The sequence below is a fragment of the Typopeltis vanoorti genome, chromosome 25 (genome assembly GCF_054136105.1).
Source record: "Typopeltis vanoorti isolate ZY-2024b chromosome 25, IOZ_Tvanoo_1.0, whole genome shotgun sequence".
NCBI classification, from domain to species: domain Eukaryota; kingdom Metazoa; phylum Arthropoda; class Arachnida; order Uropygi; family Thelyphonidae; genus Typopeltis; species Typopeltis vanoorti.
The window spans coordinates 14552802-14566715 of record NC_143573.1 but is presented as its reverse complement, the minus strand read 5'-3'; the positions used below and the strand labels follow the sequence as shown (position 1 = coordinate 14566715).

Genomic DNA, 13914 nt, shown 5'->3' with positions numbered 1-13914 from the left:
TTCTTGCTTACTCTTCTATATTCATCCATTTTATACCTAGACTCCCTAACCTAAATAGTTCTTGCTTGTGTCCAAGCAGTATCGATCTCCTTTCTGCCTAAGCTCAGCTTTTCATAATCACCAATCTTGTGGTTCCACATATTCCTTCCCTCACAGAAGTCTCTATATAGCCAGCCACTGCATAAGTGATTATCTAAAATTCACTCTCAATAACTAGAGGGAGATTTTGGCATCCTTTGATAATATGATCAGATCTGAGGCTCTCTATCCTCATGTGCCCTCGGTTACATATTGCTCATGACAGTTCATCCTCAAAAACTCAAAAAAATAATTTTTCTTATTTTCAGAATTATCCATAATGATTATTCATCCTTCTCTTGTTCAACAGGATAATTTACTTACACACTTCTTTGCCACTGCCTCCATGATGGCTTGGAAACATTTAGTTCAGTTATTGAAATTAAGTATAAGTCCAAAATATATCTCAAACCCAGAGTACTTGAAACTTTGGGATTTCTATTTCATGTATGTGGTATGTACATGAAAAAACAGAAAATAACAATTGCAAACTGAATAAACTACTTTGCAAAATGCCAAGAGTACAATTTTTTGATATAACTATAATGAAACTTGAATTTTATCATACTATTATAGGATTTTCAATTGTGTCTTCTATAGAGAAGTACATTTTTGAGAGGCATAACAGAAAATACAAATGATGAAAGAATAAATAGTAAATCCTATGAATATCACCGAAGTGAATTCTTTCTTCCTAACAAGCAATAGTGCTATGGTAGCATGGTTCACTTTTCAATTTCTATGCAATTTTTTAAAGGAATGCTGCCTGTTTAAAATTGTAGTTTTTGAGCTTCTTACTATTTTGTAGTTTGATGAAATTTTGTTAACAACCATGGAAATTTGAATATGGAAATTCACATTTCCATATATCTATATAAAAGATGAAAAACAGGCAATACTCTTATGACAACACTATATCAATTTCATAAAAAATGGCTTTCTTGTTATTAAAATTTTTACCAAAACAGTAATGCAAAAAGTATATTCAAAGATTAATTTAGCTACTCAAATAACTAGTAGTTTCCCAGGGTCTAAAAATTATATAACTATAAACAAGAATGTATGGAGTATAATTAACTCTGATACTAAACTGCCATTAAACAAATAACAATAGATGCATAGTGACTCAATATGTATCAATTATCCTCATGTCCAGTTTTTAGATGACTATTTAGCAAAGCTGAAGTCTATGATGTTTAGAGATCATATCAGAGACTTCCAAATATCATGTAGATTCGATCTTAGTTTTTGTTAAGAGACCATGAGAGGAGATCACTAATAAATTGTTCATCACAGGAAAGACAAAATGCTTTACCATGGAGAAGAATTCAATGGACCAGATCTGCTATCAATAATTATCAATAATTGCTATTATTAATAGTGCTTCTGTATTGCAACTAGAAAAATGTTGGAAAATTGTACTCTTTGACTAGAGAAGACCTGAGTTTGAATCTCATCTGGACAAGAGGAATCTTTATATGAATTTTATCAATTGAAGGTGAGGTGAGCCAACCTATCTCATATGGATGTAGCAGAGATCTTTCTTCTAAAAACTTGGTTTATTCATCCTACATACAAGCATTCAGCCAAGAGAACACACGCAATTTGCAGACAAAAATGATATTGGTAGGTAGTAGATGGAATCATGAGTAGATGGTGGATAGTGATTTTGTGTAGATGGTGAATAGCATCACTTTATATGTATGTGTGTGTAAGAAGAATAAGTAATGGATATGGTGGGTAACGTGGAGTGCCTTCTTACAATGAGTCCTTAAAGGTATCACATGATAAATAAACTTAACTCTTGAAGTTAATGGACAAAAGAACACATGCAATTAGTAGACAAAAATATTATCGATGGGCAGTAAACACTGCATGTAGATGGTGGATAGTGCTGTTGTGTGTAGATGAAGGATTAAGCAGTGGAGACTCATTATGTAAGAGCACACAGATGGTGCTCTTACATAATTGTTGCCGCTAGAGGGATTTGTAGTGTGTAGTGTTCGTTGAGAGCTCCTGATAAGATGTGTTATTTTAAGTTATCATTGACAGATTTACTTGAATATTATGTAGTTTTGTTTGCTTTGCGTATCTTAGTGTGTCTGTTTATGTCTTTTTGGTGTTTCAATTATTAATTTGATAAAGTACAATAGAAGTGAGTATGGCTCCCGTAAAAAGGAAAATGGCGGCTAGTAATAATGGTTCGCCATCTTGTTCAATAACTGTAATATAAAGGAGATTATTCAGTGTACTATCTGCGTTGAGAGCTCCTGATAAGATGTGTTATTTTAAGTTATCATTGACAGATTTACTTGAATATTATGTAGTTTTGTTTGCTTTGCGTATCTTAGTGTGTCTGTTTATGTCTTTTTGGTGTTTCAATTATTAATTTGATAAAGTACAATAGAAGTGAGTATGGCTCCCGTAAAAAGGAAAATGGCGGCTAGTAATAATGGTTCGCCATCTTGTTCAATAACTGTAATATAAAGGAGATTATTCAGTGTACTATCTGCGAAATGTACACTTTGTGGAGTGCGGTTGGTATATGGTTAGATGATAATAAAGGAGTGAATGTGTGTAGAAAATGTAAGGAAAATGAGGAATTAAAGTGTATTTCAGGTCATGAGTGTGATATTTTTGTCAAACTTCAGAATGAAGAAAATAGTGATATGACAAGAAATGGTGAGGTTGTACCAGAGAACTGTGAGGGCATGAATGTAGAAAGTGTGAATGATGGTATTAATACAGAGCAAATTAATGGTTTAACAGAAAATAAAAAAGATGAAATAGATGCTATGAGTGATATCGCGTTGTTGAGCGCGGAGCTATACAAAGAGCAAAGCGGCAGCTAGAGCATATGAACAAAAGTCTACTCAGTGTAGCAGCCAATAATAAAAAGTATGATAGGAAAAATAAGAGTATGAATGTGAACTTAAAAAAAATGAAGGAGAGAGTGCTGTATGGAGATTCGTTAGTACGAGATGTGTTAGTAGAGGATTTGACAAAATTGTACCAACCTGGTGCGACCATCAAGGACGTAACTGAGTCTATTAGAGAGCAAAAGGAAAGGGTGAAAGAAATGATTGTTGTGGCAGGTACGAATGATTTGAAAGGAGATAAAATGGAAATGACAGAGGACCTGAATGAATTGTTTGAGGAAGCAAAAGAAAAGAGTGAGAGAGTTAGGATGATTAGTCTTTTGCTGCGGTATGACAGTGAAGTGTTTAAAAGGAGGGCCATAATTGCAAATGACTTTATGCATGGGTTATGTATGATGGGTGGTATGGAATTTGTGGACGTGTGGAGTGAGTTCGATGGGCGAAAGGATCTATATAAGATGGATGGCTTGCATTTGAATGGATTCGGTGTAAGGAGACTTGAAAAAGTGTTGTTGGATGAAGTGGATGTGCAGAATCAGGGAAACTAGATTTATTAAGAGGGGGGGGGGATATGCAGACCTTAGGGAGGCAGTTGAGTGTATGAATGAGTATAATATGCCTGAGCAAATAAGGACAACAAATCAGAATGGGATAGTTAGTATAAGGCATCAAGGTAGAGATGGGGCTAATGGGGGGTCTGAAATTCATGTACACTAATGTTAGGAGTATTAGGAACAAGAAGGAAGAATGTTTGGCCATGATTGACACTTTCAGACTACAGGCTATTGCCATTAGTGAAACATGTGAGTCCAAAAGACGGCTTGTGACTAGTGGTGTGCTGCAGGGCTCTGTTCTTGGACCACTACTTTTCAATTTGTTCATCAATGATATAAGAAAGGATCTCAGAGGAAGTGTTCATGTGTTTGCTGATGATGCAAAGTTGGGTAGAGCAATTGTGAGTGCACAGGATGTCAAAATTTTACAGGATGATTTGGATAGTTTGGAGGACTGGGCTAGGGAAAATGGATATCAATTTAATGTGGCAAAGTGTAAGGTTATGCATTTTGGGGTGAAAAGAATAGCAGCAGTATATCACATTGGTGGAACTGTACTCCAGGTGATTGATGAGGCCAGGGATTTGGGAGTGTTGGTGGATAGAGATTTGAAGTTTAGGGGACACATTGCAAAAGTGGCTAAATCAGCTCATCAAATCACTTTGCTTCTGAAAAATATTTTAACAAGCAGAAACAAACAAGTTATTGTTCCTATGTAACGAGCCTTGATAAGACCCCATCTAGACTACTGTGCCCAGATATGGGAACCAGGGTTTCTTCTTGATGGGGAGGAGGTTGAGAGGATCCAGAGACGAGTGACCAAGATGATAGCAGGTCTGTGGAATGAACCTTATGAGAATAGGTTGAAGATTTGTGGGTTGCAAAAATTGGTCGATAGGCGGAAAAGGGGTGATATGATTGAGACATTCAAATTACTGAAGGGTTTCTATAAGATTAATCCAGAAGATATTTTTGAGAATAGGACTGGTGGTGGGAGGACTAGGGGCATATATGGAAGCTGGGCAAGAATGTGGTTAGCAGGGGTGTTAGAGCTAGGTTTTTTACTTGGAGAGTGGTGAATGAGTGGAATAAGCTGCCAGAGTCTGTTGTGGGTGCTACGACCATGTATGAGTTCAAGGCGAGGTATGATAGATACTGTGTGAATGTTGAATAGTTGTTCTTGACATGATGTTAGTTCCTCCCTCGATGAGTCTGTAGACTCCTTGGAGTTGCCCGGAATAATAATAATAATAATAATAATGAGTCCTTGGGCTATCTCTGAATCCATCACAAATTTATTATCAAATTTAACTATACTCCATGTTTATAGATAAAAAATTTTGGAAAAAATTAAATTATCAATAAATTCCAATTTTTTGGTAAAATACAATTTTGTAAAAATATCTACCCGAAACACTATTTCTATTTACATGCATACTGTTATTATAAGAAAATTACCTGTAATAAAATGACAATCCAGGTGGTTGTATTATAGCCTTGGAAAAATCCTTGACTAAGAACAGACCCTAAATCCTGCACAAAAACAGCTGACAGTCCCATTAGCACACTGAAAAGTGCTGCAAAAAAAAATTCCAAACATCTGAAATATAATTTCTGATAAATGGACCATATAATTATATTTGCTTTTCAGAAAGAAAAAGACAAGAGTACAGAAATTAGCTAGAGAATGAACATAAAATCATATATATATATATATATATATATATTACTTTATATACCATCATTATATACCTCACTGTTCCAACTTAGTAGCAAGGCTTTTACGTTGGTCAGACATAACTGGTGATTAGTTTACGGAATTAACAACGCATATAAAGTATATTAATTAAAGGTAACTTTAATGAATAACTTCTATATTTCGGCAACGTCACATTGCCATCTTCAGGAACATAAAGATATGGTATGTGCATGCAGGCACTAACACAAAGCAAATGAGGAAGAAAGCAAGAAACTAATATTGTTCCTAAAGTCCTAAGGTGCCCTCTGGCAGGCTAATTTGGTAGTCTTGGCAGTTGGGCTGAAGTTCTCATAATGTAAGTCTCCCAAATTTGGGGTAGTTTCATGCACCCAAATTTGTTGAGGTTAGGAACGTTTTTTAGAGCTGCTGAAGATTCTTTGAATAATCTTTCGTATTTAAACTTGCTGCGATGAATTATTTTTGTTTTCTTCCAACGAATTTTATGGTGGGTATCTAAGGCATGGTCTGCCAGCCCAGAGCGGCTGTACTAGTGGAACTGGATGTAGTCTTGGTGTTCTGAAATCCTGATATTTGTTGTTCTGCCTGTTTGGCCAAAGTAGGACAATTTGCAGCTGCAAGGGACCTGGTATACACCAGGTAGGTCTAGGGGAAGTGGTTGGTCTTTGGTAGAGTGGATAAGGGATGCCAACTTTTTATATGGTCTGTAATAGGAAGTAAGGTCATATTTTTTGAGGATATTGGTTATTTTCTCAGAGGTGCCCTGGATGTAGGGAATGGTGATAGATTTGGTGTAATCTTTATTGTGGAGGGGGGGAGGGGGGTTGTGGTTTACTGGTTTTAGTATTTTTTGGATTTTTTTGGAGTTATAGCCATTGGCTAAGAAAGTGTTGAGGATGTGGTTTAGTTCTGTAGTTAGGGCCTTGTCATCTGAGCAGATTAATCCGCTCAGATCCTTATCCGCTCTACCAAAGACCAACCACTTCCCCTAGACCTACCTGGTGTATACCAGGTCCCTTGCAGCTGCAAATTGTCCTACTTTGGGCCAAACAGGCAGAACAACAAATATCAGGATTTCAGAACACCAAGACTACATCCGGTTCCACCAGTACAGCCGCTCTGGGCTGGCAGACCATGCCTTAGATACCCACCATAAAATTCGTTGGAAGAAAACAAAAATAATTCATCGCAGCAAGTTTAAATACGAAAGATTATTCAAAGAATCTTCAGCAGCTCTAAAAAACGTTCCTAACCTCAACAAATTTGGGTGCATGAAACTACCCCAAATTTGGGAGACTTACATTATGAGAACTTCAGCCCAACTGCCAAGACTACCAAATTAGCCCGCCAGAGGGCACCATTAAGACTTTAGGAACAATATTAGTTTCTTGCTTTCTTCCTCATTTGCTTTGTGTTAGTGCCTGCATGCACATACCATATCTTTATGTTCCTGAAGATGGCAATGTGACGTTGCCGAAATATAGAAGTTATTCATTAAAGTTACCTTTAATTAATATACTTTATATGCGTTGTTAATTCCGTAAACTAATCACCAGTTATGTTCCAACTTAATTTTTGGGTTAGCATTTGTTTGTAGCAATTAGGTACTCACCAAATAGCATTGTCAGTAGCATATTTTATGAATCCTAAGTGATATGTTCTTGGGTCATTTTAGCTACTTTTCAAGGAGAAAAAAACCCAAATTTCTGGAAGGGAAACTTTCCAGTATCTAATGCAACTCTGTATTGAAAAAAGTCCGATAACTTTCTATGGTCTTTTTCATGACAAGATGAGAAAAACTAGTCTTTTATCACATGGGAGGATCACTAATGGTAGCTATGAATATTGGGTTTTAGGCATGTAGCAGTTTAAGCTTTGAATATCAAAAGATTAAAATATTTTGTCATTTTTTTAAAATTCATATACAGTGAGCTTTCAATTAGGGGGCAGAAAGATTATACATTCTGTGATTTTTAGTGCTGAAAAATAAATTGTTTTTTAGAAATATTTTGATTGACTCATTCTTTCTGAATTATTAATTTTACGAGTGTTTGTTTAATTGTATGGGCTGTTTGCTTCATTGTGTGGTTTTTAAAGTCTTGATTTTTGTTTTACTTATGCTGTATTGTATATCAAGACACCAATGTGTAAACAAATGGGGCAATTTCAATGTGCATGATTTTGTTTGTCGCAGTGAGTGTGAAATGTATATGCTCCATAAAATGAAAATTTTATGGAAGGATAACAAAACTGGTGAATGATAGTGGTGAGATGAAAATCGAAATGGATGAAAATGCAATTGTGACAAGGTTGATGTTGAATGTGGTAAGAGAGAGACTACAAAAATGAAAGAGTGGAAAATGAAGAGAATGACAAGATGGTACTGGAAAAGATAGCATACTTATGTGGAACAAAACAAAAATGTAAGATTGAATGGTTGGAGAAATGCATAGCCAATGGTATAACACAGAAGCAAAAGGAGAGGAGATGCAAGGTAAGCGAAACAGGGTATGAAAGCATGAGAATAAGGACCAAATTTTGTATATTGATTCATTGAGAAGAGGAGTGTTTGAGGATGGTGTCATGAGATCGCGTTTCCCTGGAGCTAAGATTAAGGATGTTAGTAATGCTGTCAAGATGCAGAGAGTAAAGGTGAAGATCTTTATTTTGGCTGGCACAAATGATCAAGCAGGTGGAAAGTATGATATGTGAGATGATATGAACGCACTGCTAGTACAAGCAAAAAAAGAGGAGTGTAAAAGTTGTCAGTCCACTAACACAGTATAAGAGGCGAGCTGAGGAGTAAGTGCACAGACTGTACAAGAAGAATGCTGTGGATGTTGGAGAGTTTGATGGAAGGAAATATTTATACAAGGTGGAAGGTGGATGGCTTGCATTTGAATGGATTTGAGGGTCAAGTGTATTGAGAATGTATTGTTCAGGGCGAGTTGCAGACAAAGTTGTGGAGGGAGTATACAAAAAAAGCTGATCAGCATGCCTGTGTACTACAAGGCACAGGCAAGAAGGTGACCTGGATGATACAGAAGTTCAAAACTAATTATGAGGTAAAGCTAGCTAATGAGGCCAAAAGAAATCTTTAGGTGTTCTTTTGCTTTGTGGTAAATAAATGGAAGAATGACTAAAAAATTCTGATGATAGGCAGTTAACAGAAGCAAACCAAATAGTTGAGTTACTGAATTAAGGGGATAAAAATCCCTTGTTGTTTTTTAGCCAGTATGCGAATCTCTAAGATTGAAAACTACAATCTAAGCGTTTCATGCCGACGAACTATCGGCCAATCCAAGTGTGAGTGACCACTTGGTAGTACCACACTAAGGCAACTCAATGCAAAGGTGGATCAAGCTCCCTCACTATTCTTGATATTTTCTCATAATGTAAAAACACACAGCTCCTATGAGATGTAATACTGCTTTACATTATGAGGTGAGGTCACTACCCAGACCGGTTTCAACCTTTTTTGAGGTCTCATCAGTGAGTAGCTAGACCAAAATGATATCAAAGTTCCCCACATAGCTAGCACCGCCCAATTATTGTAGAGACTAGCTCTCAAATCCCACTAATCTCTTCAATCCCCTGGCCATGGTGGAACTTTAAGATGGCCAATTGGACAGCTTTCTCTGAAAAACTTGACAAATGCCTAGGATGGATAGCCCCTTCCAGTGGCAATTATGATAGATTTGTAGGTGCAGTGATAAGCACAGCTAAAAAGACCATTCCCAGGGGATATCGTAAAGAATATAGCCCTGAGTGGGATGAGACAAGTGATAACTTATACCAAGAATTCTTAGAAAATAGAGACCAAGAAACCGCAGCTGAATTAATACATAGCCTTGATATTGCAAAGAGGAAAAACAGATGTAAACAGTCGAAAAGCTGGATTTCAGTCACTCAAGTTGGGAACCATGGTCCTTTTACAAAAGATAGGAGGAGGAAATCTCCAAATATACATTTTAATACATCTGTAACTCCGGATGTAGTGCTTCACATATGGTAAATCTATCGAGAGCACCAAAAGATAGAGATCACACTATCCAGGTCAAACGTGAACTCCGAACTCTTAAATCTATGAGTGTGCAGATATATGAGTACTCCCATCCCTTTTCTGTGGAGGACATCTCATCTACTTTGAAGGATGTAAAGGTGGGAAAAGTCCCAGGCTTTGACATATCCATCCAGAAATTTTAGGGCACTGCAGAAACTATGCTAAATGATCTGGCACGATTTTTCACTGACATCCTATAGACCGGAAACATCCCTTGATTGTTCAAAACAAACTAAAAATAATCAACATTCTAAAGCATGGAAAATCAAACAACTTTCCACAAAATTATTGACCCACTGCCTTTCTAAGTGCAAGCTATCAATTACTAGAGCACCTCATACATAATAGGATTAGCCGAACACTACTCGAAAGGATTCCCCATGAACAAGCTGGCTTCCGACCTAAACAGAGATGCTCGGATCAAGCTCTCTCTCTTTTACTTCATACATAGAGGTGGGGGTTCAGCAGCAGCAAAAAAAAAAACAACTATAGTGTTCATCGACCTCACTGACACAGTCTGGAGGCAAGGACTAATCTGTAAACTTCATGAAATACCCTGTCTGGATCACTTCTCGCCTTAGAGAACACATGGTTACCAACAAACAGAACACTTCAGATTATCATGGGAAATTCTATCAGCAAGCAAAGGAAGCTAAACAATGGCCTACCACAAGGCTTGGTGCTAGATCCACTATTATCCTTCTTCTTATATGTGACTGATACTCCCAATACATGCTCCAAAAAGTTCAGGTATGCCGATGACTGGGTTATTGAGGCTAAACATAAATCTGTTGAAATGCCAGAAGAAATCCTAACTAGTAATGTGAAACCCCTCAGGAAATATTTTCACAAATGGAGACTCAAGCCTAGTGTAATAACCAAAACAGAAAGCTCATGCTTTCACCTTAACAACAAATTGGCAGACCTTTAGAAGTCTACCTCGAGGATAACCTTCTTTCATATAAGCAGTACCCTAAAGATTTTGGAGTCATCCTTGACAGGAAGTTATTGTACAAAACTCGACTGTCTAAAACAGCTGAAAAACTGGAAACAAGAAATAATATAATACAAAAACTCTGCAACACCTCTTGGGTTCCACAGCTAACGCATTGAGGTACTGAGCCCTTAGCCTTGTCTACTCTGTCAAAGAATACTGCACTCCAGTTTGGATGAATAGTACCCATGTAGATGCACAACTGAATAACACCATGAACCTAATCTTAGGTACAATTAAATCAACTACTATTCATTGGCTTCCAATTCTAAGCCATAATCACACTGCCAAACCTATGTAGATCAAATACACTTCTTCAAGAATAAAAGAACATGTCCAATCAACAGCTCCCTATCCATTCTGACCTTGAAGACCTTAATATCAATAGACTACGTTCTAGAAAATCTCTGCTAAGAACTGTAGAGGTGCTTCTGGCAAACAACTGCATGAATGATACCGGTCAGCAAGGTGGTGTGCCACACTGTGCCAAGTATTACAGAGAAACCTCCTGGTTTTGAATTACCGCATAGAATCTGGGTCATCTCTCAATAGAATCAGAACAGGACATGGTAGATGTGCTGACACATTTCACAAATGAAACAACACAGTTCCACCAAACTGTGATTGTGGAGATGAGAAGCAATTAGTGTGGTTTCTTATACAAGACTGTCCCTTAAGAGCATATAAAGGAAACTTCCTGTTTACAACCAAAGAATCGATTGATTTTACTTGCAATCTAGATGTTTGTTAACTTGTAATTTTCTTATTGTTTGTCATAAATTTTATGCTTTGTGATATGCAATATATCAGAAGCTAAATAAATAAATCTTTCCTCCTTCACTCAACTTCAGCACTGTTCTTTCTAGTTTCTCTTCATCTTCTTCAATAATGACTGTCATCTACCAACTGTAAATTATTTCTTCTTGTACCTTGAATTAAATTCCCTTTATATTTTCCTTGATGACATCCACAGTTCTTTCCTAAAGCATGATAAAGATACTTGGGGATATTAGGTCTTCTTGTCTTGTGCCTCTTGTTGTCCACAACCATCTTCCTATTTCTCCACAATTTCTTACTGTAGCTTCTGAATTGTCATTGATTTTTTGCAACAGACTTATCAGGTTTCTGTCCACTCCATAAGAATCACCCATCAAGTTCAGCCCATGCCAATTTCTGATCTATACTGTCGAATGCTTTCTGAAATTCAACAAAACAGGTATAAACATTCTTATTTTTATGTAGAGCTTTCTCTACAATTAATCCTAACATTCATTTTTGGTGCACAGTACTTATGTCTCTTCTAAATTCTGCTTGCTTTGCTTTGATATTTTCTTCCATTAGTTTCTTTATTGTTTCTGTTAATATCATAAATACTTTTCCCTTACTCATTAGTTTCTGTAGTTTTTGCAATGCATTTTGCTTCCTTTATTTATTTATTATTATTTATTTATTATTTTTTTGTGTGTGTGTTTGTGTGAATTAGTATTAGGACTGATCTTGCTAATCTTTTGGTGCTCTGTCTTCATGCTATGCAATTTTATACAATTGGTATGGGCATCTGTGATGACCATACCAATTGTATAAAACTTGCTGCTATGTTTCAGCATTTCTCCCATGATCTCATCATCCCTGGAGCTTTTATGGTTTTCAGATGTTTTATTACCTTTACAACCTCATCCTGCAGCATATCTGTTTTCCCCTCTGTGATTGGCAGCAATATTTCCCTCAATTCATCAATCAACCTCTTTTGGACCTCAACATCTTCCGGTATCTTATAAAACTGAGCAGCATCTTGTCCATTTCTCTCCTATTTCTTCTATGTTCATCAATATTTCACCATTTTCACCTTTTATGGTTCTCTGCTTTTAGATCCATTTTTTGTTGATATTTCTGATCATCTTATATACTTCTCTTATTCTGTATTCACCACAGTATTTATTGATAGTCTTGCAGTGTTCCTCTAGCCATTTTGATTTGTTTCTTCTAACCACCTTCTTCACTTTATTGCATTTCACTCTACACTGTTCTTCCATTTCCAAAGAGAGCTCTCTCCTAATCTTTAATGCTGTGTTTTCTTGAATTATCTTTAATGTCTCCTATGAGATCCACCTCATCTTTGGCTTCTCTGTCTCTGGGATTGTTTCTTCCATTACTCTCTTGGGTGCAAACACTTCTTCATTTCTATCCTCCACTTCCTTTTTCATAATGAATTTCAGTTCTTCCTTGAGTGCTATCCTACACACTTTCCCTTGATTTCCTCACTCAATACCCTCATAATTTCTCTGACTCTGAAACTGTGCCTTCATTTGTCACTCGAGTTTCAACCTGATATCAGCAATCACTAAGCTATGATCTGATTCCATATCTGTCCCTTGAAATGTTCTACACTGCTGAATTGATGTGGCCCATTTCTTGATAATGAGCATCATTTCTAGCATGTTCTTCATCCTTTTATTCAGGTGACTGCCATGTACACTTCCTGCAGTCTTTATGCTGGAATTTTGTGCTGCAAATTACTATTACCATATAGCAAGTTACAGGTGCATTAATTCCGTTCTCCAGGATAGGGAAGGGGAGGAATGGGATTCTTCAAGGAGCTCCACATATCTCTTAGTTCTAACAAGTCATAATAATTAGGAACAAGTTTCCAGCAATCCCTTACTCTAGGATTCTAGTTGCCTAATTATTATTACTTGACACCTCCAAGGAGTCCAAGGACTTATCAAGGGAGGACACCTACTCTACAATGCTCCATTGCCACCACTCAATCCACCAACTACAACAAATTGCCTCATCTACACCAGTGCCATCTAATGCCCACTACTACCACTCATATTTTCACAGACAATCACAAATATCCATTTGAACCTGCAGCCTTTTGGCTGGAAAGCAGATATGCTACCCACTCCAACCAGGCCAGCAATTTGACAATAACAAACCTCAGCCCTTATATTTAATAATGATTAGGCTACCATTAATGCTGTAGATTTTATTAGTATTTTATATTCAAGGATAACATTATTATCATCATCTGAGATCTCCAAGGAGTCAAGGACTCATTGAGGGAGGCTATGCATCACCCAAACCAGCTGTCATACCTTCCCTTAAATTCATTCACATCAGATGCACTCACCGTTCTGTGAGAGATAAATCTTGTTCGTACCCCCTTTCTTAACCACGACCAAACTTAATTTTCAAGGATATCCCCCGCCCCATGTTCTATCATTATTGAACAGGGAGGAGATATCAAAACTTACCATTATGTCAGTATGTTGGAGTGTGAGATTTCCTATAATGGCTTTAAAGTGGGCTGAGTTTTTTATGTGTGGAGATGTGTTACCAGTATACTGTGTGAGGAGCACTTTGGCTAATTTGTATGTGTGTGAAACAATGCCATCAACAATAGGACATAATGGCACATTTATTTATGGATTTTCAGTAGCTCTGTATATTCAGGGGAGGTCTAGAGTTATAAAGGTTTAGTTTGTTGGTGACTTCCACAGACCAAGAGATGACCTTTTTAAGGCACCTGTGGGATCAGAGTCGAACAATCTCTAAGTAAGGAGGCAAGCTTACCTGTGTAATCTTTTTAGTTTAAAGCCACAGTGTCATTCTCCTGATCCATTTCG

General features: G+C 36.9%; 1 protein-coding gene across 5 annotated transcripts in view; it reads right to left on the bottom strand.

Annotated features, from left to right (window-relative positions):
- The window catches only part of LOC150092565 (UDP-N-acetylglucosamine transporter-like), a 216092-nt gene that overhangs the window by 77297 nt on the left and 124881 nt on the right, over positions 1 to 13914 (bottom strand). For all 5 annotated transcript variants that reach the window (XM_090414319.1, XM_090414322.1, XM_090414323.1 and 2 more), the window contains exon 6: positions 4970 to 5088. In XM_090414319.1, the coding sequence (XP_090270445.1) occupies positions 4970 to 5088 (119 nt within the window). The remainder of the gene's footprint in view (positions 1 to 4969; positions 5089 to 13914) is intronic.